Genomic DNA, 25,075 nt, shown 5'->3' with positions numbered 1-25,075 from the left:
CGTGTGTGGCTGTGACAATGCCAGAAAGTGTCATCTGGCAGGTCCCTTCCTGGGGACAACCCACCTGCTTGCCGAGGGACAGGGTCCTGCAGCCCAGGGCCCTGCAGAAGGTGCCACTGTCCCTGCAGGCTCGGAGTGACACAGCCCCACAGGGCTGGGGTGATGGGGGTCCGGCCGGGCAGCCCTGCCCCCCTGGTGTAACTGCTGCGGCTCTGGTTCAACCTCTCCACTTTTCCTGTATTTTTTCCTGCTCCCAGGGTCCTGGAGCCAGTGCCAGTGCCAGCCCCAGCCTGTTTGCATTTGAACTTCACCAGCTGCCTCCAGAAAACGCTGGCCCTGGGAAAGGTGTTTCATCACCTGAGAAGCCTGGAGTGGTTAAAGATGCTGCTGAGGACCCTCAATCGGGGCATCGTGGGGGCATCATGCACTCCACAGCCCCTCAAGCTGCTCAGGCATGCGGGTTCTGGGCAGGGGGGCAGGTGGTGGCTCACCCCGCGGGGGGGACAAGCTGCCACCCCTTTACTGAGCACTTAAATGGTTAAGGTGAAACGGCTGCGGCATCCTCACTGGCCCTTTTAAAAGCATCTGCTTGTTGCTATTTCCCTGTGTAAATTAAATCGATCAGCTGTGCTCTGCCTCCCTTCCCCCCCCCCCCCCCATCTAAATTAAGTAAAGCTTTTAATCAAGTGATTTATGTTGAATTCACAGTCCTAGATTAAACTCGCAGTCCAGGCAGCCAGGAGTGGGGCCGGGGTCTCCATAAATCACCGCTCTCCCTGGGACCGACTTGGCAAGGCAGCGGGGAAAGATGGAGCTCGTGTTTACATCATCCGAAACTGCTGCTATCACAATCTTCTGCTCATTTCCTGGGGTTACCAGGAGGGCAATTAAATATGATAATAAGCAGAGCGACTCCAGCAGCACTGCTAATGCATGCTGCGAGGCTGGGGAAGGGATGGGCACGCACAGCTGGGTGCTCTTCTCGCATCCCTCGGGGACCCAGTGCCCTGGGCATGGACGGTCCCTCCTGCAGAGCCACGGGCAACTCCAGGAGGCTGAGGTACCCCAAAACTCCAGGAGGCTGAGGCACCCCAAAGCTGGTTCCAGGACCCCACAGGGAGCAGGACCCTGAGCCACCAGCCCCAAGGGTGGCAGCAAGCCTGGGACGAGGCTGCAGGAGATCATCCTGCAACCCTTGTGCAGGACACACTGAGAAGCCCCACTCAGGGCTGCATGGGGACCCGTGGGAGCAGCGCCACCCCCATCGCCCAGCGCGCTGGGTCTCTGCCTGGGGGGTGCCTGCAGCTTCTCCAGCCCTGCCTGATGCTGGACCCTCCTCACTGCGATTGAACTTAGGGTGTGGGTGGGACGGGGTCCCCCGGGAAATGACCCCAAAACAACGGGGGATCTGGAGTTGCTGCCTGCGGGAGCCCCCTGAGTGGGTGGCAGGGGGCATTGGGCACTGGCGGCCACCGAGCACTCAGCCGACAACGGCGTGTTTGGCTCTCACAGCATCCTTTGTCTCTTCCACTCCTCGCCTTCCTCTTTCTCTCCTTTTAAAGCCCTCCGGTTGTGCAGGACCGAGACAATCTCTTGGCCCCAGCCCAGGACCTGGCTGCTCTGCTCGGCGCTGAGCTGGGCTTTGTCCCGCTGCCAGCCATGGCAGGAAACCTTTGCAATTCCACCTTGATGCGGGATCCCGTGGCCCGGCTCCCAGAGCACAGCTCAGCGGCTGCATGGGGAGCGACCCCCCCATCCCAGCCGCCCCTCCGCCCCGTGCGTCCCACCCAGCTGCAGGGTCAGTGGGACCCGGGGTCCGGCTCCAGCTCGCCCCGGCCACCCACAGCTGAGCTAAGACAGAACCAGATGTGCACAGCTGTGGTGGAGGCAACCTGCAAGGGGGGCACGTGGCTCCCCCCTGGACCCCGCTGCCTCGGAGCTGCAGCAGCCCTGTGGCACCCTGCCCCGTGCGGGGTGGGCAATGGACTGGCCAGGCGAGCGCGGTGCAGAAGAGTGCCAGCAGCCCCAGCCCCCCACACTCCCATGCAGACCCCCACGGTCCCACGCAGCCCCCCTTGCGGTGCAGCCTGTGCCGAGCAGAGTGGGAGGGAGGTTCCAGCTGTAAATTGCTTTCTTGCAAGGAAATATCCCTGTCCCCGCCGAGAGGTGGGGGACTGCCGAGCGGAGACCGCAGGAAGCTCAGCAGGAGTGGGGCCACGGCTGCAGCCCCCAGCATCCATCATCTGCCCCGAGCTGGGGGCCACGCTTCCCAAAACCCGGGGGATGCCCAGGAGCGCCGCCCCTTCAACCCCCTCTCGCAGCCCCATCCGTGGGGTGGATGCTGGGCATGGGGGGTGTCTCTGGGGGGGGCCGCTCGCATAGGGGTCTGTGCCCCTGCCCAGGCACGGCCGCCCAGCCTGCAGAGGATGTCGGTGTCCTGGCACGCATCCCGGCCCCGGTCACACCGTCCGCTCCAGCTCTCCCGAGGAGGGAACTTGGCACGGCTGTTGGCGAGGCTCCCCCGCTGCACATCACCGCCCTGACAGCTCGCGCACCAGACCCTGTCAAACACCACGGATCGGCTTCATTTCATCCAAACAAAACATCGGCTATGAACCGGGGCAGCTGTGGATGATTCCTGCTCCCATCTGAGCCCCACCACTGTGCAGCGGGCTCGGAAGGGACCCTGCACCCTTCGCACCCCTGCGTGCTGCCTGGCTGTGCAGCTGGCCTCCCAGCACAGCTCCGGGACGGGATGCTCCCAAATCCTGAAGGCAGCCTGTGCTGGGCCAGGGGCAGCACCGCGGCTCAGCTCCAGCCACGCGGGGAAGGCCCCCCAGCATCCCTGTGCCACGGCCTCGTGTCCAGCCAGGGCGTGGGAGCGTGCAAGGATGGGCAGAGGTGAGACGGGAGCATCCCTGTGGACAACCCAGGGATGTTGTTGCCTGCGCCCCATAACACTCCGCGCAAGGTTTGGCTCTCGAGCCCTTGTTCTACATTACTTTAAGCTGGTGTAAGCCTCCGTCTCCTTTGTTACAAATTTATAACAGAGACAGAAAGCCTGCTCGGAATGCAACGCTCGAATACAGGAGGCTATAAATCTCAGCCTTTGTTGTGCTTGGGCCTCACTACATCAGTGCTTTTCCCTCTGAATATTAATCTACTATAAAAGTGCTGACCAGTGCATCTTTCCCCAACAGCTTGCTGGGGACGAGGCTGACGCAAGGACCAGCGCTGGCTGTGGCACAGGAGACGTTTCCAACCAGCATCCAGCAGAAATCCCCCGTCCCCTGGGCAAGCCGCTGCCCCTGCACCGGCACAGCCGTCCGCTGGTGGGATGGCGGCAGACACGGGTGCCATAAATCCTGGCTCCAAGCTGGGAGCAGCGATAGTGCAGGGATGCCCGGGGGAAGGATAAACTGGTGGAGGAGCTGGCTCTCCGAGCAGAGGGGAGGGCTGAAAGGTGTTTGGCACCGGCATGGCTGGAAAAGCTCTCCCCACGCCAAAGCACACACGGCCTTGGATCTCCTCAACACTTAATTTGCCCGATGTTGCAGAACAGAATCCAGTAATTTATGGGGCTCTTCTGGGTTCGCTTCCTCCGCTTGTTCGGGGGTCATGTAGCAAAACCGCTGACTCCCCCCTTTCTGCACCTGTGGGGGTCCCAGGAAGGCACTGGGGTCCTGGCACCCTGGGCAGAGCTGAGACTCAGGCACGTGCTGTGGCCCCACAGCACCCACAGGTGCCTGCTGAGGGGCACGGGGGACCAGAGCCCCTCTCTGCAGCTTTGCAGCACAAATCCACTCGGGAAGGACTTGCTTCTCCCAGGCCAGAGGCCAGCTGCCTGCCGGGGGGGCAGGGGGTTGAGCCTCGTCCCCAAAGCCCTGCAGCAGCCACCAGCCTGCGAGGGTGCGGGGATTCTGGGTCTGCAAACAGGTTTGTTCAGAGATGCGTAAGTGTCCCAGGGCTGCTCTGGGCTCATCCCCACCACCTGGCCCCAGCACCCTACTCCCCCCAGCAGAAGGGTGGCTTCATCCATGATTTGTGCTCACTTCCAGGTGGAACACCAAAGCTGGCAGCCCTGCCGCACGGCTGGGGGTCACCACAGAAAAACTGGGGAAGAGCAAGCCCTAGCTTCCAGATCTTTCTAAATTAAAAGCACAGGAGGAAAACAGACATGAAGCAAGCTCTTGCACAGGCGCCAGCATGGCACGGCCACAGCGGAGCACAGCCAGGAGGATGGGGCTGTGGGAGCACCTTAGCTCGCCCGCAGCCGTGCAGTGCCCAGGTGGTGCCACAGGCTCCCTGCCAGTCCCTCGTCGCTCTCCATCTGCAAAACCTCTCAGCAGAAGAATGTGCTGCTCCCTCAGCAGCAGGCACAGGCTGGCTCTGCCTTCATCCTGCCCAGGACACCCCGCCAGCCCCCTCCTCTCCTGCCGCCTCAAGCAGGGGCTGCCAGGCAGGAGCATCCCGAGGGAGCTGCTGGAGCTGGCGCAGGGTCGGCGCTCGGAGAGAGCAGGTAGGCAATGAGGACAGCTCACTGCGAGCTAATGGGGGCTAAGCCAAGCCCCAGGGCTGGGTGCCCATCACCGCCCTGGGTGCCAACCACTGCTTCCCATGCTAATTATTGTTAATGACCATAAAACAAGCAGACAACAGGCCACCTCATGCTTCCACACCTCGGCTGGGTAACTTGCAGCTCTTGACACCCCAGTGAAGCTGCCAAGGCTGCAGAGCTGAGCAGCTCGCTTGGATCTTGGGTTACCTGGAGGAAACACGCCGTGTTTAAGGACAGCAGCGGTGGGTGAGTTTCAGACAGCTGCAGGGCTGGGGGGCCACCTGACCCCAGCAGATGGACCCGTCCCTGTCCCCATCCCCATCCCTGTCCCTATCTCTGGCAGAAGGCATCTCTCAGGCAGTGCAGGATGCTTGAGGGCTGCCAGACCTTTTGGACAAAGCTGCTGCTCCTCTGGGGGCTGGTTGAGCCCAGCTGGCAAAGCAGCACTCAAAGGAGCTAGTACCTGATCATTCCAACTCAACCTTCCCCAGGCAGTTGCTAAACGCTGCCAGGAGGAGTTCAGTCAGGTTCAGAAGTCAGAGCAGTCGCAGGTCTGGAACACTGGGCGGGAGAAGATGACTTCCCTCATTATCCTGTATTATGTGGTATAAGATGTTCTCCTAAGATGTATTTAAGGACTGTCGGAGTGGCCATCTTTCAAGGGAACATTACCCATTTGCAGGAAATTTAAGGGTATTATCTCCTATTTTCTGCCTACCTCTTGCACCAAGACCGGAAAAGCCTCTGACAATTTGAAATTCAACTCCAAATTCTCCAAACACCCTGAAAACTTTCCAGGCTGCCAGAATAATGTGGCGCTTGTCCCCCGGCAAGGCCTGCCATTGCACCGTGCAGCCCAGAGCCTGGCAGTGGGAGGGATCCCACCGAGATGGGGATGCAGAGTGGCTCAGGGGGTGATGTGGGCTCCCCAGGTGCCGCTGGGCTCTGTGTGGGGCTGGCATCCCCTTCCCGGGAGCCTGGCAGAGCCAAAGCAGCCCTGGGAGGGGGGCACGTGTCTTTGCCCCGCCGCAGCCAAAGCGCTGGCTGGCAGAGCTGGTTCCTCCCCGGCTGAGTCCCGACTCCTTTCTGTATCAGGGGAGCAAACGGCCCCCCTGGGCGCCAGGAGCTGGGGCAGGGGGTCTGCAGCGCTCAGGAGCATGGAGAAAAGCTTTTGGGTGGCCATGGGTAGATCTCCCGGTGTGCCGGTCCACCGGCTGCATGGGGCAGCCCACGGCAGAGCCGGCTGAGGGCTGGTGCTGGAGCCGTGCAGCACGCCCAACACGGAGCATCCCCGAGGGACAAGGCCTGTGGAGCACTGCTGAGACGTGCAAGGGGCAGCCCCAGCAAGACCCCCCATGCTCCAAGTGTGCATGGGCATGACAGAGCCATTTCCCCCTCTCCTCTGGGGCAGGAACACCAGGGCACAGCCTCCCCTTTGCTGGGTGGCCTGAGCAATCAGCTGTGGGTGATTTGCACTTTGGCACAGCCCTGTGCTGTCCCCCGGGACCACCATGCTCTGAGCAGGACCCCTGGCAGGGGAGTATCTCCTCCAGCTCCTGGGCTGGGTGCACCCCAGGGCGCTGTGCCCCCCTGCACTGCTCACTTGTCATCTGCAAAGTGGGAACAGTTCCAAAAGCACAGCCCTGCTCCCTTGCTCACCCCTGGGACCCCTTAGGCTCTGCCAGAAGCCCCCGGGGAGGTAGAGCCACTCCTGAGAGCCCTGGTTGGGCGGGGGGAGCAGGTGGATCCCTTTAAAACCAGAGCAGGAAAAGAGCTCCTGCCCTGTAGCTGCCCTACAGTCCCCAGAGCATTCCAGGTACAACTGGTAAGTGCTCCCCAGCTCCACCACAGCCCCCAGAGTGTCCCAGGCATCACTGGAAAGTGCTCCACAGCTCCAGGGCTGGGTGCTTTTGCTGCTGTTATTATTATTCTCTAGGGGATAGCTTGGGCTTTGCATAACAGGCTGTGAAATGGGCTGAGAGGGGTCTTCTCCCCACAGCTGCTCTCTCCTGCCTCTGCCCAAGCAGTTCAGCTGCTGGTGGCTGGGGTTTCTCTGGAAATGTTGCTGGTGAGCTGCTGCTGACTCCCATTCCCAGCTGTGGAGAAACTTGTGCGTGGCCTTTGCCTCTCCAGAGGGCTGCAGGCATGTGCCATCACCCGAAACCCTCATTTACAGAGTCAGGTGCTCAGACACCCCAGATAATGCTGCTTTAGTGCAGGCAGGTTGGAAAACGGGACAGTGTTGATTTTACAGCTCCAGAAGCAAAGACAGAAAAAGCCTTCCTCCTCCCTGCTCATCCCCCCAACAGCCCTTATCAGGGGCTGACGCTGCCAGGCACAGCCTTGGCGCTGCTGCAGCAAGGCAGTGACTATCCTGCCCTGTACCTGTGACCAGGTGGGCTCAGACCCCCTCAGGTCTGCAACAGAGTGTTCGTACTGGTTCAAAAATCAGCCTTCCTGAGCCTGTCTCTGCTGTTTACCCTGGGAAGCCGACAGCATAATCCTGCTCAGCTGTCAGTGCTGCCGGCACACTGGTCTGTGTCGGATGCAGCCTTAAGGAAGGGGGAAGGTGAGCCTGTTGCCGCTGTGCGGAAGGTACCTACCTACCGGGCTCGCTCGCTGCACCGGGGACCTTGCTTCCACGGGCTGCAAGCGCAGCGGTGACAGGCTTGGCAAGCTGGTAGGAGCGCAGGAAGCACGTCTGTGTGCTGGTGACGCTGGCACAGGGAGTCTCCTGGGGGGCATGGGGCAGGACGTGGCTCCGGCGCTGGCTCCCAGGCAGTCCGCAGGAGCGGTGCCCAGGCAGCGATGCCCATGGGTGCGCGGGAGCCTTGGGACCCCATCTCCGCTGTGCCTGTGCCCCACTGATGGGCTGCCCATGGGGGTGTGCAAGGGGCAGGAGGGGTGTCTGGGGGGCAGGCAGCCGGGGCGGCACTGCAGAGCGTGGGGCCAGCTCTTCGGTGTGCATCCAAGCGGGATTGTGTTGCCTGTGCTGGCCGGAGCGGGCCTGGGCGCGATGCCGGGGTCTGAGCTTTGAAGCTCAGCTGCTGCTGCAGGCACAGCGAGAACAGAGACCTTTGAAGTCTGGTTGGTGCTGAAAACACTTCATTACGCTGCGCTAATGAATGGCTGATTCTGGGAATTGGAAATTCCTCAGCCATGATGGGTGCCTTCAGATGGGCTCTGCTGGGAGGGCATTTCTGGGTAACGCTCCCTCCTGTGGCTCTTAATTGCCCCTGGAAATAAAAACATTTTCTCAACCCAACTTTGCCTTCCCTGACACAGGCATTGGCTTGTTAGGGGAGGGTTGCGTGCAAGGACCAGGCTCTCCATGTGCTGCTCTGTTGTTACAGGGCTGCAGCCAGCTCTTTAAAATGAGAAAGGGCTCACAACGCTCCTTCTACATGTGGCTTTTATGTGCTGCTTGGGGAGCTGGAGCTTGAGCCCAGCATGGCTGTTGGCTGGGCGCAAGCTGGAGCAGAGCCCTGCAGGCGGCTGTCCCCCCCAGGCTGGCTCAGGTAGCCCCAGAAAGCGGGGAGCAGCAAGCGAGCCCTCGGTGTGGCAAGGAGCACGGCTTGTCTTTGATGGGATCTGAGCGGTTTGAGCACTGGATGCTGAATGTCGCTTCTCTTGGGAGGCAGGATCCTGGCTTAAATCCACCGGGCTTCACAGGCAGCTGTAGGAGCACCCGGGACGTGCGATGTTTTGCATCCCTTTGTAAGGTGTGTGTTCAGCACACGCTGCCGGTGCCTGGCCCGGCGGTGGCCCGACCCGGGCAGGGTGGCTGCGTGGGCACAGACGGAGCTGGGCACACGCAGAGCTTGGCAGCAGCTTGGGGTGCTCCCAAAGGCGGCAGTTGAGCTCCATGCAGCCCATTTTGGGGCGTTTCGGGACAAGAATTGGATGCTGCTGCTATCTGCCGGTGGGTAGTGGCACTGGCCACGCGTGGCCGTGTGCCGGCGCAGGACCAGCCCCCCCACTCCTGCTGGGACACGGGTGGAGGTGGATGTGCAGCTCCGCACCGGTGCTCGGGCACCCTGGTGAGAGTTATTTCTCTCCTTGTAGCTGGTGCGGTGCTGCGCTTTGGGTTTGGTGTGAGCGCAACGCTGAGAGCACACTGATGGGTTTGGTCCTTGCTGGGCGATGTCAATACTAAGTCAAGGGCTTTCTAGTTTCTTGGACCCCGTCAGTGAGAGGGCTGGAGGGACATGGGGAATCGGGAGGGGACACGGCTGGGACAGCTGACCTGAACTAGCCAAAGGGATATTCCATACCACAGACCCTCACGCTCAGCGTATGAACCAGGGGGAGTTGGCTGGGGCCGGCCAGTCACTGCTGGGGGCCAGGCTAGGCCAGGGGTGAGCAGATATCATTTGGGGCTTTTTTGTTCCTTTTTGAATTTTGTTCCCTTTGGGATTCTCTCTCCTCATTACAATTAGTATATTTTAATTATTAAATTGTTCTTAACCCATGAGTTTTACCTTTTTCCTGAACCTCCTCCCCATCCCTTGGCACAGGAAAGCGAGTGAGCAGCTGTGCAGTGCTTAGCTGCTGGCTGGGGTTAAACCATGACAGGTACCAGCGATGGCTTCCAGCTTAGGGGAAGCCCTGGCTGAGGTTTATTTGTGAGCTTCCTGCGTAGACTAATTACTTCACATCATACTGAAAAACATGTCCCTTGGTAATAGTAATGTGAACTACTGACTGCTGGCAACAAACGGGGGTTTGGGGCAGTGTGGCAGAGCTAGAAAAATCATTGATAGTAATGGAATTGTTGTACCTATCCACTGGTGTGGAACAGGGATTGATTCCCGCAGATTGCATTAATGTTAGCGACACTGCCTGTCCTACAGCGGCAGCTCGAGAGCTGCCGGTCTCAAATGCCAATTGCAGACACCTGGAGGAGGCCTCCCACTGTGGCCCCATGGCAGTGGCCCTTTGGTTAGCAGTACCGGCTTCTCTACTCGTCTTGAAGCTGCATGTGTAGCCCCATGAGAGCACACACAACTTTGGCTTCTGAATCGATGCAGCAGATTGGTGACTCGAAGATAACACAGATCCTGAACACGTGGCTTGGCTGCAGCTGCCTCAATCCCTGCAGCAACACTTACTCAAGCTTATTTCACTGCTGCTTCTTTTCTTTTGCACTTCAAGAAATCTTACCCAGTTACATGGAGCTTGTTTACTTTATCAAAAGGTAACAACTTCCCTCCTGTCTGTGACATCTTGCTTTGATAAGGTTTAGTGAACTAGGCTGGCTCTGCAAACCCTATTTGTGTGCTTCACAACAGGGGAACCTTTCCCTTGCGTAGCTCTTCCCACTCACCCTGAAATCAGGAATTTACGCTATTTACTTGCTTTAGCCATACTACAGAAACTACTTGCATTCTTTTACTTCTTCACTCTAGTCTTGGTGCTCAACACCAGTGAAACCTCGCACTGAACAACATTCGTACTCAGCTCTTCAGGGGACAAACTGCTTTTCTAGATGAAGCAGGCTCGGCCGATGTTAGGTCACAGTTCTGTTCAAGTAACAGCAACAATCAGCGTTGGAGACGAGGCTTCTGTTAAACAGACAAGCAGCCAAAGGCTATTCTGTCTCAGCCAGCGAAGTAACAGCACCAGCGACATCTCAGCTGTGCTACACAGAGGCAGGAGTAACACTTGAGCAATGGGGTTATTTTATTGAAGCATTTGTTCTCGTTTACTAGCCACCAGTTAAACACAAATATTCAGCATGGGATACTGCCTGTACTAACAAGGCAGGGGTGCAGGTACAGAGCTAAGAACACAGTACAACAGCAGCTGTCTTCTGCAAGCTCTTTCTACATTGCTAGTAAGAGCCTGAAGTCACATGTTTAAAGTGCTCAAACACCTGACCTTGAGATGACTGGCTTTTTTTGAGTCTGATTGTTCTAAAGGCTGTCTGACCTCTAGAAAAGACATTTCATTCTACTTAGCACCAAGTCTAACTTTAATTTTACAGTGAGTATAAATATACATATTTAAAATCCATGATGTGAGTAATTTTTGAACATTTACGTAGGACGAAGTAAGAAAATTACAAATGCTAAAAACAGCTTTTCAGTATCCTCCTCTGGATACCAAAAAAACCCAGTCAACACTGGAGTGTTGTAAAGAATTATTTTGTAAAGTATAGTAAGTCTGAGAGCACTTGCTGATGTGAAGTTCTGAGCCTGATAAAATTTCAACCAAGTCTTACACCAGACTTGGGAAATGTGTGTGGGTCCCCAGGTTGCTAACTCACACAACCCAGTGGGACCCTAAAAATGCAAGTCTCTGCCTTCTGCAACAGTGTCTGGCACCTGTTGCAGCTCTTATTGATGAATGCAAATGCTCACACAGTGGAAGTTGTCCCCTTCACCGCTCTGCAAGTCCAGCAAGCTGTTAAGTCTTTCTGAACAGTAAAGTTCAGCCACACCCCTGAGGAGAGTGCTGGTCCTCCGTTTATAAGTGTGACTGAAATACGATGGCTACATGGGTCACTCTGTGCACTAGTTATTGGTTAAATCACACTAACTCGGATCAAGAGCCTGAGCTTGTAAAGCTGCAGCAGCAAGACAACCTGCGAGCCCTGGATATGTGGGTATGTTCCTGCACAGGATTTCAAAATGTGGAACAGGCTTTACTGGACTTCCAGCCTAGCTCATTCTGTGCCCAGGTCTTTATGACAATGAAAAAGCTGCCTTTCCTAAGGTTTAAGAGCACAAACACCTGTTCAGTAACAGCACAGACAGTAGCATCGTTATTAAAATATTTACAACATAAGTTAAAATGGCTGGGGTAGGGGATGAGTACAGAAGATATCCAGGTAGCCTCAGCACGGCCTAGTTGCTAATAAGCTTGGAATAGGGAGAGGCCCCTGAGGGCTGCTGACACCTGCTCGTGGCCTCCTGGAAAATCACTCTTCTCTTTTAAGGAGGTGCAGAGACGAAAGCTCTTCCCTCCCAGCGTTAAAACAGTCCTCGCTGGTTTCAGGCTAGACTCCATTGGCACCGGCCTTGCTGCTCTGAGATGCTTCCATTTTGGTCTAGGTGTAAGAGAAAGTGGCAGCTTTTAGGCAGCACCAATACAAACGCTTCCTGAAATTCAACACCTTTTTTGAAGAAGGCTATCTTCCCATTTACTACGGGAAGCTGCCCTGGAGAGTAACAGCTGACTAAGAACACAGTTCTTCAGGGTAAAGGAACATTCTCCTGTTGGTAAAATGTCAGTCTGGACTCCCAAACTTGCCTTAAGTGGGCATCCTAGATGTAGACATAAGCAGCTAAACCAAAATCAAGTATTCACAGAAAGAAAAGAGCAAAAAAACATTTCTACAGTGACTTGTCTTTACAGATACAAAATGGCACTTAACACTTCTGACAGAAGACTGGTCTAACCTAGTGGTCCAAAGCAAGATTATTACGAAGACCACAAGGAATGGACACACATTTCCCACAAAGCTCCGCTACCTTCCCCAGTTTGACTGCAGCCTCTCAGTCACATGTTGTATTTCTGCATTTAACAGCCCCCCATGCAGTTCTCATCCACAATTTCTTCAGTCACTCCTTGAACTCAATATTCACATCTTGTAGCATAAATTTCCAGTTTGTCTGTAAGTTCTGTAAAGAACAATCTCCTTTGGAAGGTCTAAGAATTTTGACAAGCTTACCTCTCGTGAGGGAGGCTTAACTAACACTTCCGAGACTGGCAATTTCTCTGTTGGCTGAGACACAAGTTCTTCATTCTTTAAGGAAAAAGCAGCTTTAAGTTACAGAACCCTTTCAGAAAACAAAGCTCTAGCTAGACTCTGTACAGTCCCTTCTCCTTTCTAGGTAAGGCTGTTCCCTGCAATGCACGTTTGCAAAAGCTGTATGTCAGCATTTCTGTCATTTCCCCTACGCAAATTTAACAGAGCCATTTGGAAATACTTCTAGTAGTTGACACAGTATTCTCCTTCATTTTCTGTTGCTGCTTTTAGCAGCTTGGACTAATCTAAGGAAATAGCTTCAGCCTTATGCTGAGAACCATATGCTCTGGCTTTCTTACTCTAGCGATCTTGACTCTTTTTGTCCCAGACAACTCAGCCCAAGTCCACTAGGAGAGCTGAAAACAAGTCAACTTTAACTGGCTTCTCTGAGCTAAACATCCCTGCATTGAAGTCTCTGTATTTACGTGGCTAAAGCAGCTTAGAAGCTTGTGAGTGCTCTTCTAGCTGAAAGCTAGGAACATGGTATTGAATAACCAGCTGTTACTACCCAACAACAGGACAAGGTGTGCCACAGCAGATCTCAGCACCCTTCCATTGTCTCTTAAGTCAGAGTATGCAGCTGTGAGGCCATCAGGCAAAAACATGTACATCATGAAAAATATACAGTGCTTATGTGCTCTGTGCACATAACATCAACGTGCACATTGTATCATAATGTGTCAAATGCTGGGTTTTGTCCAGCTGTGGAAAGGTTTGTTCAGACGCTCCTCCCAAAGATTACAGCACTACAGACTCATTTTCCTACTTGTAGACCACTATTTCCTAACCTTTCTTCCCTGTACAATGGGAGCAGGATCCATTAGGGTCTCTTGACCTTCAAGGACGGATGTCACAATTTCAGCGGTTTCACCTATCTACGGAAGAACACACAGTTCAGCACAGTTACAACATCAGTCCACTTCGAGAACCAAAGAACAAGATTCAACGTCACAATGCTTCACCTTTATAATGCATAATGGTTAAACTATTAACCCAAAAGTTCTATTCAAACAACTCACCTTACTTTGTGGAACTGGAACAGATTGTGGCTTTATATCTATTAAGTACAAGGCACGGGAAAGCAGGAGCAGAGAAGGTGGAACATTCTCTTTCAAATGCAGATCCAGCCACTGTTAGAAGAAAACAGAAGGAAAAGTTATTTCATATCAGCTCTATGTCAGTACTTATTTATATAGCACTCTTTGTCCTTAAAGATCTTAAAGCTGCCTTGAGTTTGCCTAACACAGCTTTAAGTTACCATAATGAGAAGAAAGAGTTTTGAAGAGGTAAGAATACCTGATGGAACACACACTAGAGGAAGTTTCCAGCTACTAGTGAGTTATCACCACCACTACTGACAAACAGCCAGCAGTGAAAGCCAAATGCTTTGAATTACCTACAGCTTATCTGAAATACAGCATCTACAGCAGTGTCTGTAATCTCTCTGAATGCTTGTAAGACTAGTGTTAGCTCTGCTGCAAGTCTTGGCTACTTCAGAAGCTTAAAACATATTCTGCTCCCCTCCCAACTTCGTCTTGCTCCTACTGATCCTGATGCTACTTGGTTTTCTCTTTAGTCTAAGACATAATCTGGATACTACATGCCTTAATGCTCAGCTATGCAGGTGAGAATCCACCTGCATGAATTCTTAGCAAAACTATGCCTGCTCAATCTGAACCGAACAGTGCATGCCACTCTGTCCTAGGAGAAATCTTGTCAAACAAGAGCAGACCAGAGCATACTCGCCTGTGTGAGCTGTTCCTTTAGCTGCTCCTCTGAGAGACCCAACGATCGCATTCCTCTGGCTCTGCATGCACTCTGCAGTTCAGACACACTTAGGCCATTGACTCCTTCCTTGGCAATCATCTGAAACAAAAAGGAATGTTCCTACCTAGGCACAGAGTAAACCAAAACCCTGATGTAACTGATGAGCTTCAGACCAAAGAAATATCTCTAGGTAAGCATGCATAAAGTCATACCAATACAAAGGTGAGATGGAAATGATGCTGTAGATCAGGGGTCCTCAAACTTCTTGAACAGGGGGCTGGCGCACAGATGAAGTAGCAGACAGTCATCTGCGGCTGCTTGGTTTCCCCCCCAACCCCCGGGGGGGGGGCAGGGGGCGGGGGCTGGATTGAGGACCCTGGGGGGACGTATCCAGCCCGTGGGCTGTAGTTTGAGGACCCCTGCTGTAGATAATTCATTCTGTCCTTGAAAGATGACAGTCTTCAGCTACAGAGGATGAAAAACTTTGGTCCTGATCATTTTGTTCTGTGTCCAACCCCTGCCTCAATTACTGACAATTTCTCTTTTACATGTGATGCTACAGATTTGAAGAATTCACTCAAAGGCAGACAACCCTGAGAATTGTCAAGATAGCAAGCTTTAAAGCTGAGGCTGTGGTTAGTTGCACATGCCTTTCAGAACTAGTTACCTCTTACTAGCAAGAACTTTTCCAGTCTTTCCTCTGTGTCATAATAGATTCTTAACACCATTTCAAGTTGCAGTTCCTACACAAACATAAAATGTAGGCTGGAAGGGACTTCTCGAGGTCCCCAGTCCAACCTGCTGTTCAAAAGAGGGTTAACTTAGAAGTTTCTCTATATTGCTCAGTCTTTTCCATTTATGCTTTGCGCCTCTCTAGGGATGGGATTTCACAACCTCTAGACAACATGTTCCACTGTTTACCCCTCATTGATTTTAATTTTCTTACCAGGTTGGAATTTCCCTTGCTGCAACTTAAGACCACTACCTGTTGTCCTTTCACTATGCATCTGTAAGGCTGGTTTTGTTTTCTAAGTAACCCCATTAGGCAGTTGAAAACAGCAAGCAGATTCTCCCTCTGCCTTCTCCAGGCTAGATAAATCCAGTCACATTATATACTCATACTGAATTCAGTTGGTTAAAGTCTGGCATTTCCATATGCCATTTATTCCAGAATTGGAACTTCTCTTTTTTTTACAAGTTAGTATGACTCCAGAGTAAAAATACGAGGGTGTTCTAAAGAGTGACAATCTCTGCAGTGCCACACTCATTTGGGCTCACCAAACGCAGCAAGGGTGCAGGTAGAATCTCATTCTGCTTTTTCCTGGAATCTCTCATGTGGAGAATCTGACTGCCATCAGTATTAAACTTCACATCTAAGGACTGAGTGTGGGCAGTGCCTTGCATAAAGCAGGCAGTGATTCAGAGGGCAGAACCTGAGATTGCAAAAAGCATGCATTCCACCAAAGCAGTGTCATCTGTGCTATTTTAAACTTACTTCATCATCTGCCTTGATAGTTCTGAGTCTCAGCAGAAGTTGAAAGCGGAGCAGGTTGTTGGTGCCAATGGGCTGCAGCTCAAGCAATTTGCAAAGAGCCACTAACTGCGGTCGTTCCAAGTGCTCCAGGGTCAGCTCATCCTCAAAGAGCTTGGAGAAGCGTACGATCTCCTGGGTACTGGGCTGATGGCCGGTGTGACGAATCTAAACAAAGCAGAGGCATCAAGGCCAAAAGCCAAACCTGAACAGCACAATAGTTTCTGAATCCTCTTCCCCCTCTAAAAAGAAGAAGCCCTCCCTGTTTCTCACACCGGTATTCCCATCTCTTGCTGGAAACAGAATGATGTAGTTAAAAAGCCGAAGCAAAGCAGTGCTCTTGAGTGGCCACTTGAAGGATTTCACAGTGTAAAACTTTCACTGTTGTTCCAGGCTGGAAATGCTCGTCTGTATAAACAGCTCTGACAGATGGGGTCAAAAGCCAGTGTCAGCAGCCTATTAGCTGCAAGAGGGTATCCAGTTAACAGTAACACCTGACAGGACAGCTCTGCGCTGGCAGATACTCTGCAATCGTACAAATCCCATATTATCTGCTCAAAATAACAGCACTAAGGCTGGTGTAAGTCCTATTGCTGTCATCCCCAGCACAGCCCATTTTACCTGGTGCACGTAAGTGGAGAATTGTTTTCCTTGTCCTGTGTCTGCTTTGTTCCTTTTGGCCATCTCTGCAATGGTCTCCTGCAGGAACTTTGCTAACTCCAGCTTTGCATTTAATTTCTTTTTCTGCTTTTCTTCCTTCATTTAGGAAATAAAACATAATTAGAAATTCCACTTGAAAACCAGAAGGGAGGGGATTCTCAGAAAGTGAAGAAATAAGATGTCAGCACTGAAAGCGCGCAATGAAAGTTTGGTTACTGTAGAAAATGAAATTGCTGTGCACTTTCCTACTGATCACTCTTTACAGTACAATCTTCAAATTCTGCTGTACTGTATAGGAATAAGCTAGGATTGCCTGACCTAGACATGCATATGAGGCTGGCACTCATTTACAGCAGCAGGCAGGAAACGACAGCTCTTTATGCAGATGTACAGATGTGCTAGCGAGCTGGAATATACAGTCTACATCTTCAGGAAGGGCACAAACCTTTTTTGACTCTGTCTCAAAGGTCGACGGCAGCATTTCAGGAAAGAGCTTCAAGAATACAGGTAACAGAAACTCCATGAAGGGGACAACAACAAACACCAGGAAGGGAACTAGGCGGAAGAGGTCTGCGCAGGTTCTCATCAACTGTACAGAAAAGAGCACAGCAGAAATTATTATTTAACCAGACAGACAAAAAAAAAGTATTCCAAAGAAGTGTGGAAACTGGGTGGCTAAGCTTCTTTCATTACAGTAAGCCTTTTAATATATTGTTTTAGCAAGGTGTTTGTATGTCTGGCACTTACCCTTCGTCTCTCCCTCCTAGTGAGGACCTGACCATGTAACAGCCTCCACACCATCCTGGCAGCCACTTTAGTGTCAATCCAGAGCAAGTGGAATCCATTGTAATAATGTTTCAGTTCATCCACAACTTTTTGGCGTAAAGACTTTTTCCCCCCGGCAGCCTCTACGACTTGTTTTGCTGGAGTTTTAGCAGGCTTAGTGCCCTGCTTTACAGTGCTTCGGTGGGGCGGAGGTTCGTCTTGGAGCTCCTGATGCAAGCAGGTGGACATGTGAAACGTTCGCACAATGTTAGCCGGTGAGGGAGGCAGGCCAAAGCCCAACCGCGCACAGTGCGGTGATGGCAGGTTTTCAGAGGCTCTTATGCAAGTCTGGTTTAAATGAGAATCCACTAATTGGACAAAAGCAACAGCTGGAGTGTATGGAGAATTGGAGAACGCAAGAAGATGGGAGCCTCTGAAACTGGAGAGGTATTTAAGCAAGTAATAGTACACTGTGGCTTAGGTACCTCGGCATTCCACACAAACTAATATTCTTAGTGCCAAATGAATCTCGTTAAATCAATCTTGTAGATGCTTCAGAATCTGAGATTCTGATCCTTCAGTAGTGGATAAAATACCAAGCATTTGTCCCCCACTAACAACTTTTCTCTTGAGGGAGAATAACTCAAGACTTCAGACTGTCTCTGGGAAGCCCTTCAACCCGATTGCACTAGCTAAAATTTCCCAGTTGCAAACAGAGAAAAACCAAAGCCCCTTCCCCTCTCTAGAACGGAGTTCTCTGTTTTCCTGCCCCCTCCCTCCCCCAGCAGCCTCAGCTGGAAAAGGCAGGCTGTGCACCGGGGAGAGACAAGGGGTCAGAGAGCCCGATCTCTTTTCCTAGAAGAGCCAAGACCTCGCGGGCTGCTGTGTGTTATGACAGCTGTTGAAATCCTTTAGTTTTAGATAAATCAAACTTTGTACTTCTCACGTTTAGCCCGGTAATCTTTTGTAGAAGCACTCTGGTTTGATAAGGCTTTTTTTTTTTTTGTTTGATAAGGCTGATAATGCACTGAGCGTGTACGCCAGGACACGGCGGAACAGACCAGCCGCCATAAATAAATCGCTCCAGACAAGCGTTACGGCGCCAGGGAGCCCCCCGCTGCCTTCGGGGCGGTCTCCCCCAGGCTGCTGCGCCTTCGCCCCGCCGCGCCCGCCCCGCGCCTTACCTGGGCCTGGCGGCAGCGAGGAGTGCGCTGCAGCTGCAGGCCGCCATGGCGCCCAACGGCGGGGCGCTCAGCGCCAGCAGCACGGCGCGGCGGCCGGGGAGCCTGGGGGAGCGGGCGGGGAGCGCTGCGGCCCGCGCAGCGGGCACATCCCCGGTGTGCCCGTGCAGCGGCTGCTAGCGGGACCTGCGGGCTGCCGAGCGGGCCACGCCGGGGCTAGCACCGCGGGGCTCCCCGCAGCTCCCCCGGCGCCGCGGTCCCTCCCCGGCCGTCGGCTGCGCCACCCCAGGGCCGGTGCCCACCGCCCTGCCCCGCCCCGCTCCCCGCCAGGGGCCCGGCCGCAGCCCCAGTCCTCCCGGGCCGTCCCATCGCGCCCTGCCCGCGGCGCTCTAGCCCGGCGAGCGGCGCTCTATGGTCCCCTCTCCATCACGCCATCGCGTTGCGTCACGGCCCCTTCGGCGGGAGCCAATCAGAAGACAGGACTGCGGCCGTGCCGGAGGTCACCCAATGGGAGCGGGGAGGGGCGGGGCTTGACCCGAGGTGCCCTCCGGAAGAGCCGCTCATTGGGTGCGAGAGCCGAGGCGCCGACGTGATAGAGGGCGGGCCTTGAAGGGTGATGTCATGGGCCGGTGCGTGACGCCATCGCGAGGCACTGGGGTGGTGCGTGACGTAGGGAAGGGTGGCAAGAGGGCGCGCTCGGCTCCGGTCTGGGGAGACGGGAGCCCCTGACAGGGACTAGGCCGGCCTCTGGGCCTGATGCCTCTAGTGGGGCCCGCAGTGAGGCCTACAGTAGGGCCTGGGGGTTGCAGGGGCCTGGGGTCTCATCCTTTCTGCCGCTCATTACATTGGTTTTCGTTAGTTCTGCCGCAGGCAGCCACAGCGCACTCCCAGGGGTGGCTGCTCTCCTGCCCGATCAGTGAGGCTGGAGGAGCTCGGCTGGTGGTGGATCCTCACCTGTGCCTTTTCATTGTTATTTATGTAGCACCTGGAGAGCAGGAGAGAAACCGGGAGCCATGCACGGAGGCGGGCTCATGGCTGGAAGGGACTCTCTGGTTCTGCTCTGCGTGCCTGCTGCATTCCTCGAAGCCTTGGCTGGAGTCCTGGCGAAAGGTAAGAGAGCTTGTTAAGCAGTTCACTCGCACAGTGAAGTGTTGCTTCATTGGTGGCCGTGTCAGGTGTTTCCTGGTGCATTTATAGGGTTTTCAAAAGGGGAAAACGCCATCCGTAGCTTGGCAGTCTGCAACAGGCAGCCCACACTATCCAGCAAAACGCTGATAGTATTCCTTAATTTTTTTGTATGGAACAAGCCCTTGTATTTATGTGAAAGGTTCCTGTTTAAGTGATTACAATTTTTATCTATATATAGAGTAGAACATATTCTGAGCAGCTGTGTGTATGACAGGGCACGTAAGAGTAGAGTCTCCTTTTGTGTGTTATCGCCTGAGAACAGCTTTGCATGGAATTGGGTGTCAGACTTTCAAGCCCTGACGTGTTTGAGACAAATACTTTGGGTCTGTGGATCTGATGAAACATGTAGGCAGCTGGGGAAACATTCTCAGTAGGTAACAGGAGACTTGGCCTCTTGAAATGTTTTCTGTGTTTGAGGAACAAGTGGGGAAAAAACATTTTATTGCCCACAATGGAAAACATTTGTAGCCCTTTGGCAACTTCACTAATGGGTGCCAAAACAAATGAACAATATTTTAAAAAGTAGGAAATAAAATTGGGAAAGATGGGTAAGAAAGGGGGACAGAAAGATCCCGAGGTCTGCCACCAGAGCTGTCAGTGTGTTGCTGTGTTTTTGTTCGGTTGGAAAACATGTTTCCCATAAAGGACTGGTCTCCAGTTTCTTTAAATCATGAAAAAAAACCCCAAACTCCACCATTAATCCAAACACTTTTTTACTGTCAGAGCCATTTCTGCATTGTTAATGCAGTCCATGTAATGGTACAATTTAATTCCTGTGTGCTTTGTTATGCCGGAGTTGGTTGTGGTAAACCACGTTCCTTAGGATCGCAGAGGAGAGTTTTCGTTTGTTTGTTTCTTTTCTCCCCTTGGGAGAGGCTCTTGCTTGAGGAAGTGACAGAATAGGAAAGGAAATTAAAACTAGATGAGCAGGCAAGCACAAGCTCCTGGGCTCTGAACCCAGCTCAGGAAGGTGTCCTTTGTTCCTCATGCTGAAGTGGGAGATCTGTGTTACTGTGGTAGGACTCCAGCTTTCAAGATCTTGGAAATGCTGATTTCATCTCCTCAGAGGTGTATTTCAATGTGAATTCATGAGGTGGCTTCTAAGACAATGCAGACCAGGGTGTGCTGGATGTGCTTATTTACCTTCTGGTTTTCATGGTGTTCAAAACTGTGATTAAAACACATTTAGATCATGTCTTCAGGAGTTTTTCCTGCTTGAGCGAGGGCTAGACACTTGTGTTTCAAAGGAGACTGATACATGGATGCTCTATTGCTGTGTTAAGCTGGGGGGAGAGTCTTTAGGAAAGTCATTTAAGTGGTGAGGGCAGTCAGAGCCCCTCCTTGATGCTGCTGTGTTAGAGAGCTGCAGCTTCTGCGCTGCTGTTCAGAGCCCCCTTAGCAACACCACCCCTTCTTTTTGGGAATGGCACCAGGCACAGATCATTTGTCCAGGAACAGGTGTTGGTTCTGAACTGTTCTGAAGCATACAGGCAGAACGATTTGGGGCACAGCTTCTGGAAGTGATTAGCATGCTGTGTTTTAAGGGGAACATTCTTCAGGGAGAATTCACCATCTCTTTGATTGTTCGAGAATATTGTTTTCTCTTGCATACGTCGTTGGGGTTATTGTAAAGCACTCAATTGTGTGGCGTATAAGGAATGCTGGGGTCTGTTACAGATAGAGCTGTGGTTGCTCGTTGGCTTGAACCATGTGGGATGATCTCCTGGAGCTGGAAATGTGGAGCCTGGCAGTGAGGTCCCAAGTGCCTGCGGAGCAACCGAAGGGCTTTTCCCGAGGGCTGGGGTCAAGCACCCACAGGTTCCCCAGTGCAGGCTGAGTGGCGATCCTGGCAAGGATCACACATTACCACGATTGTACATAGCTGGTTATGTGTTGTAGTCCTTGCACAGAGTAAGCAAAGCGGTGCGTTATGTTTCCCTTATTTTGTGTTCTGTGCTGGACACTGCACAAATCATCCAGCCTTCCTCAGGGACTAAGAACGGTGAAGTTGCTGTCGCGGCGCTTCCTTCATCCTGCTCATAGCTTTAGCGCAGTGTGCCATTTTCCAGCCAGCAGATCATTTCCAGTAACAAATACCAGGAGCAGGAAAAGGTAATGTGAAAGAAAATTGAACAAGAGAAAAAAGGGGGAAAACTGTAATTCCTGTCAAAATGTTTGTTAGTTGTCAGAAGGAATCGGAAAAAAAATATATTGTCATCCCTTGACTACTTCAGCTGCAGGAGCATCAGGACCTCCCATATATTAATATTGACCTTAATATTAATGCATAATATTAGGCTTTTAGAATTTACAGAAGGGAGAAGAGAGAGAGAAAGCCTTTTCTAGGTCACCTCCATTTTTTCTGCCATATTGTATTTAAGGAGGACGATTAAGATTGCTTCTTAAATTCACTTTATTATAGCAATTCCTGCCCCCCCCCCCCCCCCCCCAAGACACACACTGCCTCGCTGTGGGCTCTGAGCCCCTGCTTTCTGGGCAATGGGAAAAGCTGTGAATTTAGAAATCATTGCTCAGTGACTCAGAAGGCTCGTATCTCTTAAGCTTCCTCTTTCGTGTTGTGTCATGTCTCTCTACCTAAATCTTCTTGGTTTATCTGACTTCTTTTTTCCTTTCCTAATAATAGATGTCATCTTATCTTCCCATCTTATTTACTTTCCATTCCCTTGTGCTTTTCTTGCTTTCCATTTCCATTTTCCTCTTTTTTTTTTCCTTGCGTGTTAATGTTTTTGCTGCAGAAAAGATTTACTGTGCGCACTTCAGTTGTGTTTTCTGCAAAAGAAAGACTTGAGGGTTGTGGAGGAGGGGAATTAATTGCAAACATCACAATGCATAATTTTCCAGCCAAAATAGGATTAGAAACTACTGAGGATGACAGCATTTTCTTTCTCAATCCAACCCAGATGCCAAACCTCAGGAGCTAGACCTAGACCCTGCAAGACAGATTGCAGAATGTTTTTTGTTCCCAGGCCTCATGCTGCCTGGGCCTAATTAAACGCATGGTACGCCTCGCCTGGGCTGTGCCCGTTTCCTAACGGTGGTGCAAACGCACGGCCCGGTTTGGCAGCTTGGTGGGGTCAGTAATGCCTCGGCATGCGCTGGCCTTTGCAGGACCGCGTGCCTGTACCCAACATTCGGTGCCCGCAGCCGTCATTGCACTCGCAGCGGGGCCAGCCGGGGCACCGACGTCCCCCCACCACGCTGGCCCATGCGGGCCCACGCGCTGGGTGTTTGGCTAGCGGGCCACACGCTTTGCCGCTGTCGGGAACGCGGCGAGGAGCCCGTCCCAGCGGCCCGGTGCCTCGGCGACACCCGCCAGGGGTTCTCTTGCACCCGGGGCAGGCCGTGCGCTTCGGGGGACTGTGGCTGTAGAGGCCTGGCTGCTGGGAACGGGCCGGCCCGCGGGACTACAGCTCCCGTCGTGCCTTGCGGCGGGCGCCGTCCGGGCGGCCAATGGGGGTGCGGGGGGCGGTGGCGGCGCCTGCGCGTGCGCCTGCGCAGTGCGCGGCGGCGGGCGGGGGGGGGGGGGGGGCGGAGGCGGAGGGCGCGCAAGCGGGGCCGGGATCCGGGCAGAGCGGCACGGAGCGCCGCCTTCCCCCGCCGCCAGCGGTCGCCCGCGCCCGCCCGCGCCCCGCCGAGCGCCTCCCCTTGGCCGCACCGGCCGGGAGCGGGCGGTGGGGGGGCGGGCGGCCTCCCGGGGCGGAGCCCGGCGCCAGCGGCGGGGGCGCGGAAATCGAGGCCGGGGCTCCGTCGCGGCCTGCTGCTGCGGAAGGAGGCGGGGAAGCCCGCCGCCGCCGCCCCCGCCGCCGGCCTTTGTCTCCGCTGGGCTGGGTGGACGCGGCGGGGGCAGTTAGAATGGAACAGACTGAAGGTGAGGGCAGCGGGCGGCCGCGCTGGCGGGGGCGGCGGCGGCGCCGGCCCGCCCGGGCTTAAAGGGGCCGCGGCCGCCATGTTTGCTGCCGGCGCTGCGGCGGCGGCGCGGTCCCCGGGGCCGCCCCCGCGGAGGGAGGGAGGGGGCGGGGGGCCCCGGGCCGTCCCGAGTCGACCCCACCCGCGGGCAGAGCCGGGCCGGGCACAGGGCGGCGCGGCGGTGGCCGCCGTCCCCGTGAGGCGCGGGGCCGGGCCGCAGCGGGCCGGGCCGGGCCCGCTCCGTGAGGCGCGGCGGGACCCGCTCGCTTGTCGCACCCGACTGGGTTTCGGGCCCCGCCGGTCTGCGGCAGGGAACCGGGGCCAGCGCCCGGGGTCGCTCTGGGCGAGCCCAGGACCTGGCGGGGAGAAACTTGGGGTTGGAGCCCGCAGGGCGCTCCTGCGAAGGCATGCACAGCCGCCTTTGTGCCCGAGCCTCGCACTTGTCAACTTCAGATACGAGCACGAATGAAAACCTTTTTAGGAGCTGCATGCAAGTGTAGGGTTGTCGTTTCTTGGAGTATTGTTTTTTCCGGTGCCATTGCATTGCACTTTACTTTGTTGTGTGTCTCACTCTTCTTTGACTGTCAATACGCTCGGCAGTTTTGATACGGGTTTAAGATTTTCAATTTGTTTGTTTTTTTTAAATTACCTTAGTGATAACATAGTCTAGATAGACCAACCAACTCAAAAGACAATGTAAAGTAGCCTGTAATTGTAGCTGAAGAAAAAGTGAAGCCTGTTTTGATGCCTGGTTAGATCTTCTAGTACTGTATCGTAGATATGCACAGGTAATGTTTTGGCAGCTAGATTTTATTTTTTTTTTTAAATGAACTGCTTGAAAAGATTTGCTCCAAAAAGTGTGTGCTGTATGAAGTTACAGAGTAAGAGTAGAGAATGATGATCACAGACTGTATGTTTTGTTCTAATACAACTGTGGTTTGTATTTTTCAGTTTGGCAAATTTGCCTGAGTTTGAAGTGATTCACATGAGATATGTTGCAGCTGTCACACTAGTTTTGATATGTGAAGGCATGTTGTGACTCGGACAATATTAGGTATCGCCAAAGGTCTGACTGCTGGTTTTACGTGAATATCAGTCTGTGACTTTCACTGAAGACCAAAAGATTTTCCTCCATGTTTCCTATTTGAATCCCAAGGCTCTAAAAACAAACAAGTGCACTAAGCTCATTTTCAAGACTAATTCCTTTTTTTTTTTTTTTTTTTCTTTTCAATGCATAGCATTTCCCTTGCTGTTCAGTTGTTTCTTTCCACGTCACTATGGGAAACTTGTTAAAAGCAGCCTTATCAAAACCATATTACAGATGTGACTATTTCTTATGGCATTAAAAAACCAAACAAACCACCTTTAGAAAGATATACAGGGAAGTAGTCAGCCTTACTAGATGTTTTAATGTTTGTCAAGAGGCCTCTTACTCACCATCAGTGTCTGTCAGAAGAGGCGACTCAGTCCAGCTGAAGTCACTGGAAATCCACAGGCTACAGTGTTTCTGCTAGTGAATCTGTGTGCTGTTGTAAAACTTGGTATTGTCACAATGTGTGTAAATAAAACTTGCCATGCATGACTTCTTAAGGACATCCAGAGCATGTCCTACATCCTACAAAGCAGACTACAAATACTGAATGCAGGGATCAGTAAGAATAACTTTTTTATTTCTGCCTACAGTTCATGTAAGTTGAACACTGCAGGATACTGTTACAGTTGATAAAGTTGGTCCTCCAGGTGAC

General features: G+C 53.1%; 2 protein-coding genes across 9 annotated transcripts in view; one reads left to right on the top strand and one right to left on the bottom strand.

Annotated features, from left to right (window-relative positions):
* Nucleotides 1–10,222: 10,222 nt before the first annotated feature.
* LETM2 (leucine zipper and EF-hand containing transmembrane protein 2) lies at nucleotides 10,223–18,601 on the bottom strand. 5 transcript variants are annotated; one of them, XM_056363126.1, is made up of 10 exons: nucleotides 18,219–18,601; nucleotides 17,017–17,473; nucleotides 16,715–16,858; nucleotides 16,231–16,365; nucleotides 15,574–15,777; nucleotides 14,058–14,177; nucleotides 13,331–13,441; nucleotides 13,100–13,186; nucleotides 12,234–12,308; nucleotides 10,223–11,846 (listed from the first exon to the last, which is right to left on the bottom strand). In XM_056363126.1, the coding sequence occupies exons 1-10, from the start codon at nucleotides 18,263–18,265 to the stop codon at nucleotides 11,814–11,816; spliced, it is 1,413 nt and encodes a 470-aa protein (XP_056219101.1). In that variant the 5' UTR covers nucleotides 18,266–18,601; the 3' UTR covers nucleotides 10,223–11,813. The 5 variants fall into 5 exon arrangements, with proteins under 5 accessions (XP_056219101.1, XP_056219100.1, XP_056219098.1 ...); XM_056363125.1 differs by having other exon boundaries at nucleotides 10,223–11,609; nucleotides 18,219–18,599; XM_056363123.1 differs by having other exon boundaries at nucleotides 10,223–12,308.
* Nucleotides 18,602–19,185: 584 nt separating this feature from the next.
* Nucleotides 19,186–25,075, top strand: part of NSD3 (nuclear receptor binding SET domain protein 3) — a 52,122-nt gene continuing 46,232 nt past the window's right edge. For 3 of the 4 annotated variants that reach the window (XR_008825990.1, XM_056362796.1, XM_056362791.1), the window contains exon 1: nucleotides 22,960–23,292. The gene's annotated coding sequence lies outside the window, so the exon portion shown is untranslated. Of the gene's footprint in view, nucleotides 19,326–22,959; nucleotides 23,293–25,075 lie in introns of those variants that run through there. The other variant, XM_056362794.1, reaches the window with a different exon arrangement.

This window comes from Falco biarmicus, chromosome 18 (genome assembly GCF_023638135.1).
Source record: "Falco biarmicus isolate bFalBia1 chromosome 18, bFalBia1.pri, whole genome shotgun sequence".
NCBI classification, from domain to species: Eukaryota; Metazoa; Chordata; class Aves; order Falconiformes; family Falconidae; genus Falco; species Falco biarmicus.
The sequence above is the reverse complement of the archived record's forward strand: the minus strand, read 5'-3'. Positions and strand labels throughout refer to the sequence as shown.

Excerpts from the sequence above, each read along its gene's own strand:
- LETM2 (XM_056363123.1), bottom strand. The coding sequence starts at position 18,265 with ATGGCGGCCTGCAGCTGCAGCGCACTCCTCGCTGCCGCCAGGCCCAG. Across the intron at positions 17,474-18,218 it reads CTCGCTGCCGCCAGGCCCAG|TTTCAGAGGCTCCCATCTTC; the intron begins GTAAGGCGCGGG and ends ATACCTCTCCAG. Across the intron at positions 13,187-13,330 it reads TTCCAGTTCCACAAAGTAAG|ATAGGTGAAACCGCTGAAAT; the intron begins GTGAGTTGTTTG and ends GTTCTTCCGTAG.